The 25,698-nt window shown below is 39.0% G+C and overlaps 1 protein-coding gene across 7 annotated transcripts in view; it reads right to left on the bottom strand.

Annotated features, from left to right (window-relative positions):
- The window catches only part of LOC120773776, a 179,904-nt gene that overhangs the window by 151,124 nt on the left and 3,082 nt on the right, over positions 1 to 25,698 (bottom strand). For 5 of the 7 annotated variants that reach the window (XR_005705188.1, XR_005705189.1, XM_040102861.1 and 2 more), the window contains exon 2: positions 24,612 to 25,188. Coding sequence is in view for 5 of the 7 variants with exons in the window: in XM_040102861.1 (XP_039958795.1) it covers positions 24,612 to 25,026 (415 nt within the window). In the remaining 2 variants the exon portion in view is untranslated. Of the gene's footprint in view, positions 1 to 24,611; positions 25,199 to 25,698 lie in introns of those variants that run through there. The other 2 variants (XM_040102864.1, XM_040102863.1) reach the window with 2 other exon arrangements.

Here is a 25,698-nt window from a genome sequence, read left to right as displayed (position 1 = left end):
AATGGTAAGTTTGTGCTTATTGTGGAGATTCTGGCTATCAATAACGTCTCTCTTTTGGTCCTTCTCGTAAGAGTGGTGGCCTAGAAGATGTGCCATCTCAGCTCGGATGGTAACGTTGCACAGTCTGGGCGCGTCCAGATTTCGCAATAGTATAACATACACATCAATTTTGGGTTTCAACTAATAAGAGGATAGCCCTGACAAGTCGAGCGAATTTAAGAACTCTACACTGTATATACATAGTTGCGTCGTCAGTTGTCACCATCGTATCAATTACCCGGAACTTTCTCTAATCATTTTTATTAATTTCTTTATCAAGTAATTTTTGGGCGCTCCTCGTTAGCCAGGTTTTCTTGCAAACTCGGAAACTCATTACTTATTCTTCCGAACTAACTAAATAGATTATCTAAGCCGTTAGATTATTAGCCGTTAGTATCCGTCGGAATGTGATCTTCGCCGAGCTCGAGAAGAATAAACAGATAGCAAAACCACTTTGTCTTTACGCAACTGCGTCAACAGTAAGTTCAGCTTGAAAGTTTTTTCGAAACTCCCAGATGCGTCCAATAAACCAATACCCCCTTGTCCGATTGCTTTGTTATTTGGTTTGTTATTAAACTGAAAATTTGCCTTTGCTCTGGTAGTAACAGAGGCTGTGTGTAGTTTAATAGAATTCTCAAAGCCATAGTATCTTAACGAAGTTCTCTGACCAAATCAGTTGACAGGCTTGCGTTCTTTGTAGTGCAGGCTTATTGAAATCGGGCAGTAATTCTCCAATCAATGCAAAAAAAATTTTCTCAATAAGTTTCAGTGCTTTCTTAAAAATTACGTCATCGTTGGCTACTGTTATTTCTTGGTATGGAGAGCAATGACTCTCGCAAATTATTTTTATACTTAACTCTCTGTTTAAATGAGTTAAGCATCCCCCCACTTTAACCGGAAAAACTAGCACACACTAATACTTGACGACACCACACTCGTACACAAGTCAACTTACCACACTTGTACATCCACCCACTCAGCATAAAGGATGGTCTCCTGAGCAGATTCAACACATTCGTCTCATACAATTCGCACGTCAACATGTTCGTTCGACACACTGCGCGCATCATCAATTCGATATTTTATACATCGTTAAAAGTATCCGTGCTTACGTTCGCACTCAACTCAATTTTCGGTCAACAACACCCGTCCCGCCCCTCGATAGTGGGCATTATCTTATTCTACCGTTTAAGTCGATTACTTAAATAACTAAAGCCCTTAATTATAAGTAAACAATATTTGTAAAACGTAAAATATTTTCGTGTTAAATAAATATATATATTATAAACTTAAGCGAAACGGAGATTTTTATTCTATTTGTGCGGGATAAACATTTTATAGAAACGGAAGTAAAGCTATACTGGTTACAAACTTAAACACTCTCAACTACCGGGAGTTGGAGGGTCCGCAGGTGCTTATTATAATCGCAAAGAGCTCTCTAACGAAGTTGATGACCGGCACAACATCGTCAAGTCCCAGTGGCCGCCGTCTTCAAGCATTCTTATCACCTCACATGATTCTCGGAAAGTAACCTTTGCCTCCCTTTCTAAGCTTTTGAGCCCTTGAAAGCTTCTGGTCATCACCAACCGTACACAATAACCCTATAAATTCTACTCATACCATCTGCGGTTTTCTCCCGGCCAACCGTCGACGGGTTTACCTTCACGCGACGTTTCCATTCTTTTCGTGTCGCATTCTATGTGTAATATCTTAGCACTCCTACATAGAACCGCTTGGAATTTACACAGCTGGCACCGAGTATTCTCCAAGCCTCTTTGATACTTCTTATATATCGACCCATTCGAAACATCTTTACCTTCGTTGGGGTCTTGAGCGACGATGTCGTATTACTATATTTCGCGCCAGGCTGGGTTACAAGCCATCGTAATGAAAAGGTCGGGATGCTTCTAATTACGTACATATGAAAATGCAAGTGTGGCTCACCGTTTTTACCGCTCAGTATAATACATTCTTTAGTAAAAAGACAAACCAGTTTTTGTACATTTATACAAAAGATTTAAGCGACGATGTCGTATCGGTTCGTTAGTTTTTGATCCGCCATCCACTCCTTTCTTATACTCGCAAGTGCGTGTGGAGTATACTCATGCAAAATAGCGAGGACTGTTTACGAACGTAGATATTGCCGTCGTTTGCAATGGCGTCTAGAAATTATATGTAGCTGCCGGCATGCAACTTGCTCTTATTCAGAGCTACATTTTCCTTTGCGTTGGTTTAAGGAATATTAAAGTAAGTTAAGACATCATAATATCAGTGCGTGTTTGCTATCCTGACGAGAGAGTTATTGTACTTCGGCAACCACAGCCACTACATTGATTACATTGCATTTATTTTTCTTAAAGACGGACCTCCATAGATTTGGAGCACGATGTTGTGGTTTTGACCTTTTGAATTTTAGGAACAGTTGCCTCCTCCACGTTCTGAATGATTCAATACCGTCGTTCAGTCTCCGGATGTTCATTAAGTGGTAACAGTAATATTGTTTGGTGATGTACTTAGCCTAGCACCCTGAACTTAGGATAAAATTCAGGCATGACGAGAATTTTCTTCACCTTTTGCTCATATCGAACTCTTCAGTTTCACCTCAAAATAATGCTTTTAAGTTTTCCACAGGCTCTTCTACAATGGAAATGGTAACTTTTCCCTTAAAGCAACGCATCCCTTTTCTTTTTTCATTCCATTTTAATGCCTCTTAGGGGTCACACATTTTCCATACGGCAAGTTTTAATGAGACTGTGGTTACTGTAATTCAATGTCGCGACAAATTCAAAACCACATTTTTTCAAATACACCCAAGAAATTCCAGTAAATATTTGCCGTCGCTCTATTTGACGCTAAGCGACTGCAAGTCGTCAAGCATTTGTCTTATTTAAATTCTCTCGGCGTCAAGAAATTGCTTCCTCAGGGGTTTGAGTGAACCGCTGAGTGACTTAACGCCGAGCTTTGTTGAAATCTTAACATGTTTACTGTACTCTTCAATATTGGTCGAAAGGTGTACGTACGAATTGGGCATCATCTTAAGTGTCTCGTTTAAATTAAAAAAAATATACATTATCCGCAAACTCATTTTCATCGATTTTTCCATGGGAATAAGAGTGTAAGAGTAAGTGTTAGCTAACTCCATACCAAATTTTATTAAAATCGCACACTCACAAAGTTTCGCATTAACAATATTAGAGTGATTATGATACATAAGCCACGAAAGCCAATACAAGTTCCATTTTATATGTGCCAATATTTTTCAGCCTTATGGAAAATTTTGGAAATGTACTCACAAATAGGCTCAACTTTGGGCTTCTTTTTGTTGTTTAAGCGATTGATAAAGTTTGGCATTCGGGACTAGTACTCAAATGTAAATACAGGCTACCCAAACAATATTTAAATACTTACTTTTTGCTTAAAAAATAGATACATCCGCATGAAACAAGAGGATTCATAGTCAAACTTGTAAGCCATAGAAGCCACAGTGTGGAATGAAAACACCAAATACCTTACTACCTAACCTAAAGTCTAAATTGGTTGACATTCTCCCTAACAACATTTTGCACATATATCCATGAATCATCTATAATGTGTCCTTTCCTTAACCCATACTGCGTATCCGAACACATACCTCACGTAAGCTACTGAAGCCTTTCCCCCAAAATTCTTACAGCATTTTTCCAGGTACACAGGAGTAATCTCCCACAAGCTTTTACACATCTCTCCGTTCAGGCCATCAAAGCCAGGCGACCGCTTAGACCTGACCAGACCGAAGGCGTATCCTATCATTTAATGACGCCTGTACCTCTGATCTACAAAAGAACGTTCCCAACAGAGCCCCGCACATTCTCTCCATCACGGTTACAGAGGGTCTCCTACGAGCAGAGTGGTGATATTCTCCCACTTACGACCCCGAAGGATTTTACAAACCCTAACTAGTATGTCCTGATAATCACTCACCGCACAACAAAATGCATACTTAAGCTAGGACAGTCTGTCAGAATTGAACCGACGAGCACCTCGAAACTTTCGTCTCAATCACCAAAGAGTCATCCTATTTGAGGTTAAGTCACGCATGCACCTAACCATAAAACTTTCACACTTTCTAAATGACCTATCATTCACCTCCCAGAATAGCTTATATAACTAAGCACTTCCGTCGTCCACTCCCGGATCCTCAAACATTCTAAGTGGCTTAACCAATATCACTTCCCTAACAGAGAATTTATATTGGTTCAGTCGATATTAGAGGTATGCTACCGCTCAATACCCAACGATCTATTTCCTGCCATATTTATAAAAACCACGTCGATCTTACTCATTCCCCTAGGCGCATTAAACTTCTACCTTTCACTTGGCTCATTCAAAATGAGGAGACTTAATGTCTCACTTCAAGTGCAGCTTTGATATCCAGACGTATGCCTGGATACCTTACTACACAACATCGAGGGCGAGATATGCGCTGAACCGGATCGATCTGTGGGTTATAAGTACACTAATAGGACCGCTGATCTGCGCTTGATTTACCACCTCCAACACAGAAAGGTTTTCAGAAATTCTTCTCAGAACCCGCTGACAATGACCAATTGTACGCCAGATGCCTAGCACACCCTCGGTTCGTGATCCAGCTAGCGAAAATACCAACAACACGGTAAAAAAGGTTACCATTTTGTGCAAGAACACAAGCTTCACAATTAAGGTATAGTGTACTTTAAAATGTGCACGATACTGTACTTAGAAAGTATCGCACAAATATGCATAAGAATGTGCTCTCACCCGAAAAACACACACGTACCAAAGCAAGAACAGCGGCAACCACTGAAGCGTAAAATTCGATCAGTTTTCTGCGACTTTCGATTTTTAATGTCTCATTTCGTGCCGTGAAAGAAGAAAAATTATAGCAGAAACTGGAAAAATATAAAAAGTTTGTGCTTCATTAGTCAACAAATCAAGAAATTTTTACGCCATCAGGAGATTTAATTCGGCTACTCCAAAATACATATGGGTTGAAACTCACCCAGGCTTTCGACTTAGCAAAACAACAGTAGGGTCAAACCACTTCAAGAGGTCCATGAAAGTTTTCCAAATCACCGATTTTGAAAATAAGCAGTTCATTAGGAAGCGGATAAGACGCATACACCGTGATATAAATATTTCGTCATAAATCTATTTTTTGTTAAAGTTATTGAAGGTAGAAATTAAGTGCACTATAAATTTTAAAATTATTTTCTCATAAACTACTGGAGATAAATCGATGAAATTTTGTGAAGTCAAAGAAAAATATTCGTGCTACATTACAGATATTTTTTTCACGATCCATTTGTTTAAATAATATTAATATTTTACATAATTTTTATACTCAGGACACGGTATATTAAGTTTGTCACGAAGTTTTCAACACCCAGAAGGAAGCGTCGGAGACCCTATAAAGTAAATATATAAATGATCAGTATGTTGAGCTGAGTCGATTTAGCAATGTCCATCCGTCTGTCTGTCTCTATATATTCGAACTAGCCCCTCAGTTTGTAAGATATCGTTTTGAAATTTTGTAAACGTCATTTTCTCTTCAAGAAGCTGATCATTTGTCGGAACAGCCGATATCGGACCACTATAACATGTAGCTGCCATACAAACTGAACAATAGGAATCAAGTTCTTGTATGGAAAACTTTCACATCAATGTATCTTCACAAAAGTTGGCACAGGTTATTTTCTAAGGCAACAATGTAATCTCTGAGGTAATTGTTCAGATCGGTTGACTATAGTTTATAGCTGTCATACAATATGAGTGATCGGAATCAAATGCTTGCATGGGAAACTTCCTCATTTAACGATATATCTTCTCGAAATTGGGTATGAGTTATTGTTTATAGAAATAATGTAATATCGGAAGAAATTGTTCAGACCGGCTCACTATAGCACATAGTTGCCATACAAACCGAACGATCGGAATCAAGGGCTTGCATGGAAAACTTTCGCATTTGACGTGGTATCTTCACGAAATTTGACATGGAAGACTGTTTAAGATAATAACATAATCTCCGAAGAAATTGTTCAAAATGGTTCGCTAAAGCATATAGCTTCTAAACAAACTGGACACATATGTAGTTACTAAAATAAATGCACCTGCGAAGGGTATATTAGCTTTGTTGCTGCCGAAGTTAACGTTTTTCCTTGTTTGTTAAACAATTGAAATTTTTCATATGTTCTTCACGCTAAAAAAAACTTAAACTATGTACACAACGCGGAAAATATTCATATAATGAAATAATTTGCGACAATTTCAATATGACGCGCACTGGAAATATGAATTTGATGTGGTGATTTCACAAAAATGAAGCTCAGCACAACCCTAAAATGTAGTAAAATGAGGTTAAGGCTCCTGGAGCAAAACATTTTGTACAATCTGAAAAGTGGAGTAGAGAAATAATTTGCATGAGTCAACATATAGTATATCTTTATACTCTTGAAACCAGTTGCTATAGAGTATTATAGTTTTGTTCACCTAACTGTTTTACGTATCTGCTAAAAGTAAGCGAGATAGATTTAGGGTTATATATGTATATATATATAAATATTTATATATTTAGAAGAGAAATAAAAATAAATGGTTATTCCACTTATATGCATATATGTATGTATGTAAAGCACTGGCTTGATTAATATTTACAAATTAAGTTATTACATTTTTATTATTTAAGTCTAAAGCAAATTACAGATTAGTTTGCACTTCAGTTACTTATATATTAAATATTTATTTAGCATATTTGCATATACATATGTAGGAGGAAGAAATGCGACCGTGCGGACTGAACGTTTTTGACACACGACAACACTGACTGAACGAAAAAGGGACTCGAACGGAATAAAACCAATAACGGACTTTACTTCAATAGCGGACGACAATTGAGAAAGTTCAATAAAGCACCAAGTTATATTGTAAAAGTGAAATTGATCTAGTCTTTTTATTCCTGCACATCGGATTCAGTTCATCATTCGTTTCCAGCAAATCGGACGTAGTTAGTCATCTACGTTTTTCGACAAATTGGTAGGTTGGTCGTTCGTTTATTCAACCAATTCTACAGGCAGTTATAGTGCACTGCAAAAGCAAACTCGAAGGCAGCAGCATTCGGCACCAGATCGAGACCCCGGTAGACAGTACAGTGGAGCAGCGAGACAAATCTAAGTTTGGAGGTGCATAAAACACATAAGCTGGAGGTACAGGTGAAATGCAGTTTTAGTACTTGGGTTTTAATAGAAGTGCAGAAGCATAGCAAGCAAGCAGCGACGTTACGGTACATGTACAACAAACAAGTTGCAGTTAGTCCGTGTCGGCAAACGAGATGTCCAGCGAAACGGTTGCGCAGCAGAAGGAGTTACGAGGCAGACTTCTGACACACTACGTTCTTCTTAACGATGACGATGAAAGCGAGAGCGAGGTATATATATAGTGGGCTGGTCTGAAATTCACAAATTTATTTATGCAAAACAGCTTCTCAGAGGAGCAACTAGGACATTTATTCGAAGCCAAACCGATAGTTGTGATTGGATTTCTTAAAAACAAGCTTTAATTGATGAATTCGAAATATCATTTTCATCAGTTGAGGCACATAGGCTTTGAAGGAACCGTTAAATATACACCAAAGGTCGAAGTTGCAAATAGAATCAGTATCAAGGAAGATAGGAAAGAAAATATTCAACGTTCAATTGTAAACCGCGCATTTTTCAAATGTGGCGAAACTTCGCATATAGCAAGGAATTGCACAAACCAACAAATTAGATTTTACAAGTTCAACAAAGTCGGCCATATATGCAAAGAATGTCCGACAGTTCAAACGAGAAACGGAAGAGTTAATTTAAATACAATTACTGAAGTATTATTCAAACCTTCAGAGGCAGATTTTGGACTAAAGTTTAAAATGGTAAAGGTAGGGAACGTAATTTTTCCTTCATTGGTTGATACAGGCAGTTGTGTTTGATAAAGGTAGATACAGGCGAAAAACTTAATCTTAAAGTTAAGCCAAACAAAGATAAACGAGGGCGGAATCGATAATTCAGAATTGGTGACGTTAGATAGTTCGAAAGGTAAAACATTAGAAGTGGAAAAACTGATTGCTCAATATGAGCCAAAAAGAATAAAATCTTCCCCGGTGGAAATAAAAATTGATTTAAATTACGATGTATCGGTGCATCAGCTACCTAGGCGTGTATCATTTCAAGATCAAATAATCGTAGATGTTCAAGTAAAGCAATGGCTAGATGAAGATATTATTACTCCACGTGTGTCCGATTACGCGTCTTGTGTCTAAAAAAGAAAAATCAAAGCGGTTGTTTTGTCATTATCGCAAATTATATGAGAAAATTTTGCGCGATAATTTTCCAATGACATTAATTGACGACGTAGTTGAGAAGCTCCAGGTATATAAAGTTTTTACCACATTAGATTTGGCTAACGGATTTTTGCATGTTCCTGTCGAAGGAAGTTCCAGAAAATATACATCGTTAGTACCAATGGAAGGCCAATTTGAATTAAAATTTGTGCCGTTTGGTATTTCAAATTCACCAGCAGTATTCTGTAGATGTAGCCATTCGATTGTTAAAGACCTAAAAGATGAGGAAAGTGTAGTCACTCATATGGATGATTTAATTATTCCATCTATGAACGAGGAACAGGGGTTAATAAAACTAAAGAAAGTTCTTACAGTAGCAGCAGATGCTGCACTACAAATTAAGTGGAAAAAGTGTAATTTTTTGAAGCGTAAAGTAATTTTTTTGGGGGGATAGCACAATTCGTCCGTCGGATGAGAAAACCAGAGCGGTTAAAGCTTTTAAGCCACCTAGAGACAAGAAAGTCATACAACAGTTTTTAGAGTTAACATCATACTTTCGGAGGTTTATTCAAAACTATGCGCTAGTTGCTAAGCCATTATTAGATCTTCTGAGAAAAGATCAACATTTTAAGTGGGAGGGAGAGCAGGCGATTGCTTTCGAGCCACTTAAATCTTCGCTATCACGACCTCCAGTTTTAGAATTATAAAACTCAAATGCATTAACGGAAGTTCATACAGATGCATCAAAGCACGGGTATGGCGCGGTAATGTTGCAAAAGAGCGCAGAGGATGAAGCATATCATCAAGTGCAATTCATGAGCCAGAAATCAAGTTCAGCGGAAGAGAACTATCATTCATATGAACTTGAAGTGCTCGCCATCGTCAATGCATTTAAGAAATGGATAGATTATTTATTAGGTCTCGAATTCAAAATTGTAACGGATTGCAACGCATTTGCTATGACATTAGGGAAGAAGATGTTCCGCCACTAGCTACTCGATGGGAAATGTTTTTGCAAGAATTTTATTATACTATAGAACATAGGTCAGGATCTAAAATGAAGCATGTCGATGCTTTAAGTAGATTAGCGTGTATGTTAGTAGCCGAATCGTTACAGCGCAGATTAAGAGAGGAACAGGTAAAGAATGAATGGGCGCGGGCAATTCGCAAAATACTGGAAAACAATTCTCACGAAGACTTTTTTATGTTGCGCAGAGGACGGGACCCTTCCAACCTTCCAACTTGGGGGCGAACTCCCGTAGCCAGTTGGCGGACGTCTCGTACTTGCAGTCCACCTGCAACATGCCTCCTGGGAAATTCACCCCAAGGAAGGACGCTGCGTATTCACTCCCTCGCCTTTTAAGCATGCGCATATCTGCGCCTCTCCTCCACCCGAGTGGAACCGGTGAGAAGAGTTCGCTTCCGGCTGTCTTCGTGCTGCTGCCCTTCAGTCTTTTAGAGCTGGTGGGCTCCTGCGGCGTGATTTGCCCGCTCTTCCGCTTCGCAGTGCATGCGTAAGTGGCCGAAGGCACTGCCCTTTCACCACCTAGCATTGCGGTCAAGGTTGCGTTGACAGGGCAGCGGCTACTTGCCCCGCTGCCTTGCGCGATCCTGCTACGCTCCTTTGTCCAAAATCTGCCTCTGCACCGATTTTTCATATAGTCCACAGCGGTTGATGTTGTCTTAGGTCCCTCAGTATTTCCCACCCTTTCTACTTCATACAAACCGTGTTTCAATCGTTTAGTTACTTTGTATGGTCCTAAGAATTTAGGTCGTAACTTCATTTCGTTTCCAAATTGTGTCCGTCTGATTGCAACCAAATCATTATTATTATATTCGATTGCCTTTTTTCGTTTCCTATCAAAAGACTACTTATTTTATTCTTGACTTTCTATATGTTTTCTTTAGCTATTTCACGTAACTAATCAAGTCCATCGTTTAACTCCATAACAGCTTCATTTTCTAAAATTTCGTTTAAGGCAAAGTCTTCTTTTACCCGCATGTCACAACCTGTTAAAATCTTAAATGGGGCCTGTTTTGTACTACGGTTTGGAGAAATATTTATAAATAGCTGTACCTTCTCGATATACTTGTACAACTGTGATGTATTCGGATGAGATAACTTAGCTAATATTGGTATTATTACCCTATGTATTCGTTCCACTTGTCCGTTTCCTCTTGGTACCCCCGTCGTAATGAATAGATGCCGAATACTGTTGCTATCGAAATAACTTTTAAAAGGTTGTGAAGTGAACGCTGATCCCCTATCAGATATAATTCTACGCGAGTTGCCGAAAATGTCGCCACAAAAATCTTGTAAAAGCGTCGATCTCAACTAGGATATAATTGTACTGTTTTCCGGTCGTTTTCATCAGACCAACATGATCTATGTGATATGTCCCTAAGGGATAATCTTCTTTTGGCGGCAAAAATCCTTCCAATTTACCACAATTTATGTTCATTATTAAACATTCGACAAAACTGCTTACTATATTTCTGATTTTTCCCGCGGGTTCACTTCGGATAAACTGGGCATCCTGCTGATACAAAAGCCTTGAGTCTACAGAGGAAAGGTAAGAGCCCTCAAGACAAATTTCAACAAGATAATCTGGGATCTCTCTAGCGAGAGACCTAGAACTTGTGTAGTAGTCAGGAACACTATTGACATCTTTTGCATTTCAGAGTTCCTGAAGCAGGATCTGGTGGCGGTGAAAGTCAGGAACTTTGAAGGCACAGACTTCGTCCTGGCATCAACCTATTTTCCAGGGGAAGCAGCCACAGCACCCCCAAAGTCTGTGGATAGACTAGTGACGTACTGCAGGAGGCACATCCTGCCCCTAATCATTGGTTGTGATGCAAACTCCTATCACATGGAATGGGGCAGTACAGACTGTAACGCACGAGGTGAGTCTCTTTTAGATTATACATTAAGCAGTAACTTAGCTATAGAGAATGTGGGGTGTGAACCCACCTTCATTACAATAAGCAGAGAGGGGCTTTACATCACCTTGAGCAATGAACCTGCCAACGGATTGGTCTCACAGTGGAGGGTTTCAACGGAGCCCTCCTTGTCAGATCATAGAATCACAAGGCTCGCGCTAAAGACAGTGATCTGGAAACTCGTCCCTAGACGTAACCCTCGGAAAGCAAACTGGGATACCTTCCGGGATGTGCTAAGTGAGAATTTGAGCAGGGAGGGGCAGACTGACAATGAAGTTACAAACCCAGGAATGGAGAGCAGTTTGTCTGCGCTAAATGGGTCAATCATAGATACGTATTACTGCAGCTGCCCCCTAAAAGCGACCACAGACAGGCGGTCAAGAAAACTTGCAGATCTTAGGAAAAAGGTACGGAGGATGTATAATAAAGCGAAACGCACCGGAGTCTGGAAGGAAAGATAGGGCAACCTCCCCTTATATAATAAGGTGATAAGATCTGCAAAGCAGTCAAGCTCCAGAAGATTCCGTGAAAATGTCACCCCCTCACCAGAAGCAGCTCGCGACATAGTACTAGCAATCAAAAGAAGCGACGGGACATTTACGACCAGCGCAGTAAAAAGAGCTACGAAGCTTTTACGGGCGCACTTCCCGGAAACAATTCGGGAAGACCAGAGTCTACCCGTGGTCGAACACAGGCCATAATGGTCGAACACAGGCCATGGATAATCGCAAGGCAATTATATACTGCGGATTCGAGCAAGTGGACAATGGCTTCGTTTGAGAAATTCAGGTCTCCGGGAGTGGATGGCATCTTCCCAGGGCTTTTACAACAGGGAGAACAGGTTCTGGAGAGCCCTACCTTGTTCGGCTGATGAGGGATAGCCTCACAATGGCGTACATCGCTGAATTATGAAGGACCCCGAAGGTTTTCTTCATACCCAAAGTAGGAAGGAAGGACTATTCACTGACTAAATCCTTCAGCCCAATTGGTCTAACTTCTTTCTTACTAAAAACTATGGAAAAGTTCGTAGATCATGAAATGAGGTCGAAGGCGCTGAAAATTGCACTCCTGCATGTAGCTCAGCATGCATACAGCGCAGGCAGATCGACCAATACTGATCTGTACCAGTTAATCTCTGAGATAGAGAGTTCGCTGGAGAAGGGAAGTGATGCTTTGCGCCTACCTTGACATCGAAGGTGTTTTTGACAACTCGTCTCACAGGAGTGTAGCCAGGGTACTGGAGAAAAGGAATGTGCAGAACCAGTGCGCAAATGGATGGAGGCCGTACTGCGCACCAGAATTGCTGAAACCACAGTAGAAGATACAAGAATTCGTCTTGGCACAACAAGGGGCTTCCCACAGGGGGGTGTGCTATCCCCCCTGATATGTAGTCTTGTCGTGGACGACCTTTTAGCACTGCTAACCGACAATGGGATTCGCTGTCAATGCTATGCGAGCGACATTGTAATTATAGCCAGATGCAAATTTGAGGACACTCTCTGCGACCTAATACAAAGAGGTTTAAGCTTGGCAAAATGGTGGTGTAGTGGGGCTGAGTTGAACATCAACCCCTAGAAGAAGACTGTAGTCCCTTTCACGACACGTAGGTCCCTATCCGTTCTCTGGAACCTTACACTTGGGGATAGAGAGATAGAGATGACCAACAAGGCCAAATATCTTGGTCTCACGCTGAATTCCACTTTGCGGTGGAAGCGGCATGTTGACCTGACTTTGGTCAAAGCGACAAAAGCATTAATGGTGTGTATTCACTTTACCCACAAGCTCAACACCGTGCACAATAAGAACTACCTTTTTTCGCTTTCCAACGAAGGAATAAACCGTGTATATTTATTAGGCACAAGAAAAATCACAAGTTCAGTTAAAAAGGCTTTTATTAGGCACAAGAAAAAATCACAAGTTCAGTTAAAAAGGCCTTTTAGGTTTTTTTTGGATGAAAAACACAATTTTAATACGATTTCGTTAATACTAATACGGCTGTGTAAACTGACGCTGAGCAACACGAAGAGCTCCGTCAGAATCGGGAAGGACCTCTCCGAGCCGTTCGATACCAAACGAGGTTTCAGACAAGGCGATTCCCTATCGTGTGCCTTTTTCAACCTGCTTCTGGAGAAAATAGTTCGAGCTGCAGAACTTAGTAGAGAAGGTACCATCTTTTATAAGAGTGTACAGCTGTTGGCGTATGCTGATGATATTGATATCATCGGCCTTAACACCCGCGCCGTTAGTTCTGCTTTCTCCAGACTAGACAAGGAAGCAAAACAAATGGGTCTGGCAGTGAACGAGGGCAAGATGAAATATCTCCTGTCATCAAACAAACAGTCGTCGCATTCGCGACTTGGCACTCACGTCACTGTTGACAGTCATAACTTTGAAGTTGTAGATAATTTCGTCTATTTAGGAACCAGTATTAACACCACCAACAATGTCAGCCTGGAAATCCAACGCAGGATTGCTCTTGCCAACAGGTGCTACTTCGGACTGAGTAGGCAATTGAGAAGCAAAGTCCTCTCTCGACAAACAAAAACCAAACTCTATAAGTCACTCATAATTCCCGTCCTGCTCTATGGTGCAGAGGCTTGGACGATGTCAACAACTGATGGTCGACGTTGAGAGTTTTCGTGAGAAAAGTTCTGCGAAAGATTTATGGTCCTTTGCGCGTTGGCCACGGCGAATATCGCATTCGATGGAACGATGAGCTGTACGAGATATATGACGACATTGACATAGTTCAGCGAATTAAAAGACAGTGGCTACGCTGGCTAGGTCATGTTGTCCGAATGGACGAAAACACTCCAGCTCTGAAAGTATTCGACGCTGTACGCGCCGGGGGAAGCAGAGGAAGAGGAAGACCTCCACTCCGTTGGAAGGACCAAGTGGAGAAGGACCTGGCTGCGCTTGGAATATAGAATTGGCGCCACGTAGCGAAAAGGAGAAACGACTGGCGCGCTGTTGTTAACTCGGCTATAATCGCGTAAGCGGTGTCTACGCCAATTAAGAAGAAGAAGATTTAAAGCATAAAAATTTGCTGATACTATATATACAGGGCAAGACAATAAGTTATTCTTTAGTATTGTTACATTGCATTCGCCTTGAAATCACCACAAACTGCTGGAAATTGATTTTTTAATTATAAAAGTAATTTTTTACATTATTTGTTAATAAAGAATTTTAGAATTTCTTAAAATTCAAATCTGTTCCAACAACGCTGTATTTCTGACGCCTGCTGAAGCAAGTTTTCTTTATCTACATGTATTATACCTACATATACATAAACATATTTATATATATATTTTTTTTTCCTAAAACACAATGAAGCAATTACCTTGCTAGCATATACATGTACATATGTATTTACTCTTTAAGTTGTCGACGTTTCTTTATGCTTAAGCACAATGCCATCAAAATACGCATGTACATAAGCCAGAATCATTATGCGAATATACATGTACTATACATTTATATATTTGTGTGTATACATAAATGTCGCAATGTATTCCTTAACGACTTAAGCCAACAATGACATTTTGCACTCTATTATGGTGTCATAAGGCCTTTAAATAAGCTAAATACATACATATTTACAAATACTCACACAGAAGGAAAGTTGGTTGAACGTGCATTATCTCCGCCTATTCACACTACTTCCGCACTTTGGGTATCAATGTAGACGAAGTTGAGTGACTATCTTTGCACTTGTACATAAGCGCGCCTGTACGTTTGTATGCATGTAGATGAGTATGTCTAAATATTCGTTTTCTTGACCGGTCTTGCCTTTGTTAGCTTGACATACTTTCACCTCATTTTATTTCATTTTATTTTCGTAGACGTCCTTGTTAAAACGAAGAGTACGCGTGTCTTAAGTAACTATAGTACACTCAAACTTATATGTATATGTATATGTACCTACAATAGCTTAATGTTGCTCGCGTATTCGCACACATACATAAGTATATGCAAATACAAGCAAACATTCCCGGTTGGTTAGTGAGTTGGTATCGCTTGCATCAACTTCCAGAAGCCGAGGCAGCAAAACGTGCTCTTAGCAATTTTGTAATTCAATTATTTGTTTAATTGGGTCGATTGAAATTAATTTAATTAAAACTGGGTTTTAGAAAAATGTGGAAAAACAACCGTAATTAATTTGCTAATATGTGGTTACAAATTTGTGTTCGGTCTGCCCGTAAGGCATAGCAAGAATATAGTAAACTAATTGGGGAGCATTTTATTATCGATTTAATCGTGCTCTAATTCCCGTTATGTTACCTAACGGTTACAAATAAAACTATTTGAGGCAGATGTAGAGTTACATATAACAAAATTATTAAAATGATGAGAAGAATTGATTTCTTGTGATCTTCATCAGACCGCGATATTACAAATATGTGCCACATAAACTAAAGGCCGTTAATGGTAAATTTAATAACTCAGTCGACAATTAAACTTGAAAGCGAGTTTGTTACGGGGACTCAGAGTGACAAAAGCCAGGGCGTGAGACCATTTACCGCCCAAGGCAAATACCCAATTCTACCCCCATTTTTAGACCATTTTGTCTTAAAAATAAGTTTATAACTGTTAAAAATTATTCATATCACTTATATGTATTCCAAAAATCTAACTTGATTATTAAGAACAAGTTAAAATGGGCTAAGTTCAATTTCAATTAGCCAAAACTGTTCAAGCTCTTAGATACCGAATATTTGTATCTATAGTTGAATTTGACCGAAATATTCCTGATAATGGTATGTCTGGTTGTCACCCAATATGTAAGTAATCTCTATGAAATTGAAGTGGCGTGATTTACTCATTAGTGGATGGAGTCATGTGTAGAATTTCATGGAAGTGAGGAAAGTTCTCTGGGCTCCAGAAACGATTCTTTTACATATGACTCAAGCAACTCACGACTTCCGTGTATTTATATTTTTCTTCCGGTCTTAGACCAAGTATCTTCTGGGTAGCCAAAAAACATCCATTTAAAGGCGAGCTAAATTGAGAAGGGGACACATTCCCTCCCCAGGGTTGTAAGCTGGGTTTGGGACCCGCCACGTAAAAAACCCCAGCAATGAAAATAAGAAAATAGCTTCGAATAAGAGACCTCCCATTTGATGACGATCCCTGCAGACGTGTATCCTTAACACGATTAAGGGCATGCACCTGGAATGTCCGGTCTTTTAATTGGGAAGGTGCCGCTGCCCAGCTGCCTCGTAAGAGTAAAGGTTAACATCATCGCCGTCCAAAAAATGCAAACTAATGATCCGTGACCTGTCAGATTTGAACACATGCTTTTTGAATATAAGGATTAACTGAGAATGATATGGATATAGTGCCATCTATGGGCGTTTTTCAATTGCTCTTTCAATGAGATTCAGTCACTACTTCTCCTAGCATAAAAATCTCAAACTCTTGGTTGACTTTATACTGTATATGGTGGGCAAAATATAACTACACCATAGTTTTGTGCCGAAAATGTTGAGAGAAATCGGCAAATGAATTGCCTCAGCCCCATATACTAAACGCAATGATTATCGTTATTCCAGTCTCGTTGACTTTATGCCAAATAAATCGAACATAGTTTGAAGTATTTTTAAAATTTGGTGCAAGTATTTTCTTGGGTTTAACATACCAAATTTCCGATAGGTTTCATAACGTTTATATCAGTTAATGTGTGAAATGTCATTAAGTGAAAATGATATTTGAAATACTTCACTCATATGAAATAATTTCTTACTTCTTCCTTTGCACGCCTTTTGAGCGTATATTGTTCGGCTGCGCCCATACATCTTAACTTATTTATATTTATCCCACTTAAATGGTTTATAGTTACAAATAATATATATTTATTAACATATACCAAAAAAAATTCAAAATCTTACTCACAAAACATACTATTTTTTCGTAATTTGCTCAGTTATGTAAATAAATATGTCAGAAAAAACTTGTTGAGTAAATAATGTGTATTATAACCCTAAGTAAATACCTTAGCGAATATAATAGTAGGCAAATATGAGCTTAGAACCCATTGCGAGTAACTTAAATATTTGCGTATTTCAATAAACAGTTATTATTATATTCAAATATCAACAGATGTGGTTACGCACTACTGCGATCAGAAAGCATGATGAAAGTGGCTTTTAAAACTCCCGGACTTCAGAAAGTCATGTATTTTTTAAATTTTTTTTCTTGATTGGTGGGACTGTTGGTAACATTTGCCAAGCGCTCTGGACGAGCACCACGTTCAAAAAATCAGAGATTTGATGCTTCAAAATCGTCGTTTGACAATAAGAGACCCTGCTGATATTGTTGTCTTTGCGACTTCTGGCTATTCATAAAACTCAAAAAAACAATACGAAGATGATTTTGTAATTTGGCAAAATAAATAAAGAATTTACATTTTATAAACAAAATCGCATTGCTTTTTTGATCACAGTAGTATAATCAATGCTGATGATATGGAAATGTGTACATGCATACAGAGTTGAACCCTTTCTAAACTAAGTAGTATCGTTGTGTTTCTCAAAAAAATCGGGTATAATCATTTTTAAAAAATGTTAGCAAATAATACTTCTTCATATATTATTTCGATCGTCGACTCATAAGACTTATGGATATATACATATTTACATACAGTCTCATGTGTCTTTGTAATTAGTTGTTATTATTTGTACAGTTCTCTAACGACCATAATGATGATAACAACTATTTATTGAAAACCACAAAGTTGCTAGCATGAATGGCAATCCTTTTCGAAATCCCGATATCTATCGGATAACATTTCTTTGCCAGTAGCGTTAAGATAATTGTACCCACAAAATTTATTTAATGATTTGCGTTAAATACAAACAAACCACTACATATAATTAAGGTAAGTCAATGAAGGTTTTCAAATCGTGTAGATTTCCAGTGGCAGAATGGTGAGTCTGTGCCCAGTAACCGATGGTGTCAACATGGAAACATATCCCTCGTTACAGTAATATATGTGCTACCTGTATGTGCATGTATTGGAAGAGTTCGGCAGTGTTACATAGCACTAAAAACAAACAACAACAAACTAAATATGTGATGTGAAAAGTAAACACATTAGTTTGCGTAAATAAATGGTGAGTGATAGTGGTGTATATTAGACGATATGTAAACGTAGTGACGCACAGTGTTTACCTACCAAGTATTTGGTGGGAAAGCATACAGTAAGCATGGACTTTAATAAAAATTGATAGCTAATTTAATTTGAAGACGCTTTATTCAAGAAAGTTCTTGTCTTTTTACCATACTAACGGTTGACACTAGTTGCCTTCCAGTCGCTATATCTATCTGTTCGATATCTTTGAGCGTTATGCTTTTGTCAAAAATGTTTAAATAGAAACGCAATATAATATGTATAAACGTTAAAAGGTTATATAAAGTTAGAATTTTCAAAAAATCGGTTTTATTTTATTCCCTTAATATATAAATACACAGAAAATTTCATATCGTTCAGGTCAATGTTATCGAAGTTACAGGCAAATTTGAAAAGACGCTTGGAAGTAAAAGGCCAAGCTTTAAACACTTTTTTCTCAAATTGGTGTTTTCAAAGTCGGTTACCAACATTATTTGAAAAAAGCTAAACCGTTTAATCTCAAATTTTAACATGAGCTTCTTAAATATAGTTTTTAGCAATTAATCGAAGAATTTTTCTCACCGATATATGAAACGATAGATCGGCAGTACACAAAATTCCTATCGGTACTCGATAGAAGAGACGGTAAGAATAGGATGGGAATACAAACTGGGTATCGAGAAGACTGAAGGAGATGTCGAGAACAGGGCAGGGAAACAATGGATGTCCACTTGCCCCGCATTGGCAAGACCACGCTGTAAGCATCTGGGGTGCCCATGGCATGATTGTCTGGAGAAGGCATCGATATCGATAAACACGTTTTCATCGAATTGGTGTTTTCAAAGTCGGTAAACAACATGACTTTAAAGCGGCTATTTTAACATGAGCTTTCTAAATATATTTTTTAATAATTAATCGAAGATTTTTTCTCACCGATAAATATTTTTTTTTTTTCAAAACAAATTAAGGCCGAAATTTTGATCTAACATCGATTTTGTTTTTTCGACATTTAGTGAAAAAATGGTATTTTGTTATTCCTTCGATTAATTACTAGATTTAACATTACTTTAAGGAAATCTGTTTGGTTTTATAATTACAGAGCATCCAGTTCAGAGATGTAGTGGTCATCACAAAATGTCTTTTTTGAGAGAAGATCCCGGAGATTAGCTGTAGTTCCTTTCCAAGTAAATATTTTTACTAATACAGTTAAAAGATACCATAATATGTGTATAAATCTTGGGTCAATAAATTCAAAAGTTTTCTCAGAAAAAATTATGGAAAGTTCTCTTTTTTTGTAGACTTCTAACTGCATATAAGTTGATTTGGTATAAGAGAGTATGTAGATACCCTTAATACAGCAGATGAAGTTCGTCCCGTATTATTTTTAGGGATATATACAATCCTTATTAAACAAAATTTGTTTAGCTACTCTTAGATTGAGCAATGGTTTCTTTTTAAAAAGAGAACCCACGTTTAGATGTCACGTATTTTCTTCCTCTTCCTGGCTCTCCAATGTTTTGTGTCGATATTTGCTTTTCCTATGAATTCTCTAATGAATTTCACATCTTTTTTTTATTTTATGCTTTATTCTAGTTAACAGATGTTATTTTTGGCGAATTCTTTATGAGAAACTCTAATACCGTTTATTTCTTCAGGCGCCAATTTTATCAAACTCCTAACACTGGGTAAAATTCGCTTCCAAATGGGGCACTTTAAACTAGTAATCCAATTTTAGATTATGCCTGCTAATCGAAACACTGTGTGTTGGCGGATTTTGTTGTTCAGCCGGGCGAAGGTAACAATGCACTTAAAATAAGTGTTAAGACCACTGATGGCATCGAATTCGTGTTTGGTTAAGCTTTTATTTCGCCTAGCCATGCGCACATATACGCATGCTTTTAGCTTCGTCTGATTTGGTGTTTTGCATTTTGAGGTCACTGTCACACGGCGCTAATCCAACGCCATTCGTATAGGTATACGAGTAAACCGCAAAGATGACTCGCCTGAATTATTAAAAGTTTTTGGTTCAGCAATGTTTGTGATGAAGCAGTGCATTAGAACTTAAGCCTAAGCTCGGTTCTCACCTAAGCCCGTGATTTCAATTTTCTTGGATGGAATTTAAGTACACGCCTGCACTTCATCAGTGCTGCAATATTTGCATCTTTCGACAAAAGTAAACAAAATTATACTAATTAGAATATCTGCCACATTCCACGCTGCAACGGGAGTGCTCAATATTGATGAGCATCTCAAACTGCGCATCTCCCTGTTTATGTATACATATTGTATGTATGTGCAAATATAATTGATTTGATTTGTACGCGCAGGTTGCGTATACGCTCTGTTGGCCACACATTTGCCATTGTCGCCAGCGCATTTGTTTTCAAATTGCAATGTGCGGAGGTTTTTATATGCGTCCAGCAGTTTGCGCTGAAATTGAATTAGCAGTTGTCAATATGCAAATTGAGTGGCGATAATTTCAGGTCGCAGTCAGATCGCAAATAATACCCGCATTGCAGTTACAGAAACACAATGTGGCTGCTCGTTTTCATGGCACGAATGGGTGCATGAGATGGATATTTTCACGCCACTTTGCGTTGCCTTGTCCTGAGCTAATTTTCATATGCCTCCCTCATGCAAATGCAATCACGAATTCGACGCACGGATTGAGTTGTTGCTTCAACTATTAATCTTCCAAACGGATTAAAGAATAAAAGCAAAGTAATACTTAAGCAGTTTTATGAATTTATTACAAGCGGCATACTAATATTGAAATAAAATAATTAATCGCGATTATCAACGTAAAGCTAAAACTATCCGGCATCGAACTATGGCCTCAGAGTTGTCAAAAATTTAACCATTTCTAGATGTAAAATAATATTTATTCATTCAACCTGCAACTGGGTTCGCATAATTCGGGTAACAGATCGGAAAGTGAATGCCGGAAATGAGCTGCCAGACGACAGAGAACATTTAACTGTGGCTTTCAGGTCGATAAGGTCTAAACACTTGTTCAAAATTGAATTCAACGCAGGAGACATTTGCATAATATGAACTTCTTTATAGAAAGTAGTAAAATCTTCGGATAGCCTTGCATTTATAAGAGTATTGAGGCTTGACGAAAGCCCAGAGCAGCGCAGGTCGCCGTGCAAACCTCAATTAACTTTTCTAAGCTGCCGAAAATTTCTATTGATTCCTTCTTACTAAATAATCCCATTGAATTATATTTTTTTAGGGAAACTAGAGAAAACTGTAAGCTCAAATTGTTGGGACTACGACTTATGACCACCAGGTCTGGAGTTAAGCCCAGAGAAAATGGATCTTTTTGTGTTCACAAGAAAGCACAAAAGTCCTCTATGGAGGTTCCTTTAGATAAATTGGACACAACTCTCTCTCAAAGGACGCACCAAGTACCTAGGGATAGACAGCCAACAGCAGTGCAAGCACAACGTGGAAAGGGGAGTGAGAAAAGTTAGCAGGACTTTATATACGTGCAGGCAGATTCTCGGCACAACCTGGGGGTTCTCTCGCTCTCTCATGCACTGGTGCTACACAGCTGCTGTAAAACCAATTCGAAGTGCAATAGTATGGTGGAAAGGCGTACGGAAATTCTCCTATCGGAAGCCAATGGAAAGGGTTCAGAGGCTCGCTGAGCTGTGCATAACGGGAGCTTTAAGAACAACGCCAACAATGGCTCTTGAACTGGTACTATACCTGCTACCTAGGTATAAACGTCTTCGCTGAAAACTAATGGAACGATTACTGCCTACAGGGCAAGTTGGGCAAGCACGGGCTACATGATCCCATTTTACAACTGAGAAAGAAGGTTTAAAGCTTCGCGCAACACTCTAAACATCCATACGTTTGGCTCGAAAATGGACGATGGAATTGGTGCGGGAATATACTGTCCAGCGTTAGGCTTAAGGCAACCTTTTAAGTTGCCAGACCACTGCAGTATATTACAAACTCAGGTCTTTGATATTGCAGAAGCCGCGGAGCTGGCCTCTAATTTCAGGCAATTCCAGAGTCGGCATCAAAGTAGACAGCCAAGCAGCAATTAAGACAGTAACGTCGTACCGTATATCGACCAGAAGTGACTTGGAAAGCAGGGCAGCAGTGGAAAGTCTTGCAAGAAGTAAGTTACTTATCTTCTACTGGTTTCCAGGCCACAAAGGCATCGAGGGCAATCAAATAGTGGGCGAGATACCAGCTGAAAACGTGATCAACATTGGGAAACCCATGCATTGTCTAAACGATAATCTCGGCAAAAGCATGGTGAAGAAAAGCAAAACCCGACGGAACGAGCTATCTGTTGAAATTCACGTCAAGCACAGGCATCCTAAAAGATGACTACTCCTCTTAGACCTAGCAACCGAACTCCAGCTGGTTTCGCAAGGGTCCAAAACTGATTCATGCGTGGCTTATTGGCCTAACAGATTAACTTAACCTAACCTATCAATATTTTAACGTGTCATCAGCTTTTTGTTATTCTGTGGCAAACTGGAAGCTTCATAACGCAGGTCTTTCCCCACACGTGTGGTGAATAACGAAACGCTAATTGCTTAATTTAATGGATTCTTCTAGATTGTGGGATTTTTAATTTATTTCAGTGTTTTTTGCAATCAAATTTGTAATTAAAAAAAAATTTACATATTTAAACAGGATCGGGCCAGGCACTGGAAACATTCTCCAAAGTCGCCTTAACAAATGCAGGAATAAAAAAGTATGTAAAGCAAATGTTTCATTTCATCAATTGTCAATCTTGACAAATTAGCAAGATGTTGAGTTTGTCAAGTGCAAAGAATATCGGTTTAAGAAGAATTGCAAAGTTATTTTGTTAAAAGATTTTAAGAGAGAGAGAGCAGATACTATTTGCACCACAGATTGTAAGATCTCTTAAGCGTTGGGAATCAAATTGGCTTGATATATTCTTTGTTTATTATTAAGAACGCTCTATGGCAGGACTGCGTCGAATAAGGTATGAGATTTTATATAAAAGTGGATTTTTAAATAATCCATCAATACTTTATAAATTCATAGTTAAGGATACAGAGTGGAGGATGGAAGCCGAGCCGAGCGCAAAGCTGATTTCGATCAGTGCTGACACATTTTAGGTACCGCCGAGTACGCGGGTCGGCGCCCAAGAAAGCTTCAAAACCATTTTCTCGCCTTGATCAGATTTACGAGTACGCTCGGCTTTGGTCAGCTTTCTCTCTACACTGCCTGTACGATTTCGTATGAAAAAGTACGCCCACAGTTTTGACGTTTATTTCTCGCATCCGTCAGCTTTGCGGCTCGGCTTTCAGCGTCCACTCTACAGGTACCCAAAGTTACTATTCCTTAAGCCGTTATTTAACCATTTAATTTTCATCAATTGGTTTACCAAAATGCAGTTTTACCTACGAACACTTTGCACTTTATGCCTTTTCGAATATTACCATTTTGCAGGCGTTTGCAGCACCAACTCATCTAGGTATCGCTACATCCACGTTTGGTTTTCGTAAGCTTTTTGGAACAGCAAAATAAATATAATAATATGTACAGTAGCGCTTCCGATGTGCGAACTTTCGAACTAAGGAATGAGTACCCTATGGAGCGGAAAGAAAAAGCAGGGCGCTTACCGGCTGTTTGAAATAAAAAGCGCCAACCTCTATTCAAAGCGAGAGAATTGTTAACTGTACTGAGTCGCCGCCACAATGGCAGTTAGTCAACAAAAAAACTCTACTTATTGCATAAATCTTTAACTGTATTCTTACGTTGTGTCCCGTTTTTTTTTTACTTTTTACACTGGCAAATAAATTCACACGCTTGCCGTAATAAATTCCTTTAAATCGGCGAACTTTGCAGCTGCAAAAGCTAACAAAGCCATTCAAAAATTTATAGCTACACCATAAATGCTCACATTTGTAAAACGAAAACGCGCCAAATACACACACGCACATATTTTTGGCACTTTCTTCTCGCAACCTTGGCTATTGTGAGCACTTTTCCAAAGTGCAAGTGTTCACAAGTGTGTGCGCAGGCTGGCGGACGTGTAAGACGAGGGAGTGTAAAATTCACAAAGAGTTTCACCAAAAATCCAGTGAAAATGCACGGTTTGCAACTACCCTTTTGCTTGTGTACTATATATGTGATTTTGTTTGCACTTTGCATGTATGTATGTATATGTATATGGCTTTGCATGAGACTCACCATTTGCATAGGCAGCGAAATCCACACCATCGTCGCCGGCAACGATACTGCTGACACCGCCGGCGTTGGACTCAATGGCGCTGAGGTGGCGGCTCGTAGCGCGGCTCCCGGAATCAGCCTGTGTGGGTGAGTTTTTGTTGCTGCTACTGCTACCGTTATCGCCATGGCGCCTCAACAGCTGGGCTGTGGGTACAAATGCGGATGGTAGGGAATCGGTGAGCGCCTTTGACAACGCCCGTGTTGCCGGTGTTGTCGCCTCGATAGCTGTTGCAGCGCAGGCGACATGTTGGATTAATAAGGCAACCGCCACAAGATTAAACATCCATGTGCAGCTGCTGATGGTGTTGTTGCTCTTGCCACCGTTGGTGCACCGTCTGGTTTTGTTTGTGTTGTATTTGCAGTTTTTGTCGCACATTGTACATCTCAATGCTGTACAGCAGCGCTTCGAAAATGCGTTGGTGAAAATTAAAGGAAATAACGAACAATAACAATAACACAAGTATTTTTTCACTGGCAATTGTGGTTTATGCAGCAAAAGCTCCCACCGCGTTTTATTGCTTAACTTATTTCGTGTTCACTATGAAAAAAATTTATGAAAATGAAAAAATCAACGAAAATGAAAAAAATTGCGTTAAGCTCAACATTACAATACTTTGGAGGACTCGAACGTGTTTTCGACGATTACGTGGATCGCGGCGCTCACTGTTTTGTGTCTGTAAATGCGCGCGAACATACAACTCACTTCACAAAATAGCTTTCATTGTTAAATTTTCATCAGCAGATGTTTTTAAATTAACGCATGTCAAAACTTTGGCGCCTGCATTGGGTGGCCCTTACACCCTGTGCGCTTTTTTTAGTATGCACGCATTGGTATCCGCGATAATTACATACATAACCGAATAAAAATTGTCTCTACCTTGCACTGTTTGATTTTTGTAAGCAGCTATTTTGTCACTTAGACAACGCAGAGCTTTCAACTTAAATTACCTATGTAAGATTTTACCCAAAAAACTTTACTGATTTACGCGGTAAACATTGACTAATCCTGTGTTGTCAGCGTCCTACTCATTTTGGATTAAGACCATGT

Source organism: Bactrocera tryoni, chromosome 4, assembly GCF_016617805.1.
Source record: "Bactrocera tryoni isolate S06 chromosome 4, CSIRO_BtryS06_freeze2, whole genome shotgun sequence".
Classification (NCBI taxonomy): domain Eukaryota; kingdom Metazoa; phylum Arthropoda; class Insecta; order Diptera; family Tephritidae; genus Bactrocera; species Bactrocera tryoni.
Note: the sequence above shows the minus strand (reverse complement) of the source record. Positions and strands in the feature narration are given on the sequence as shown.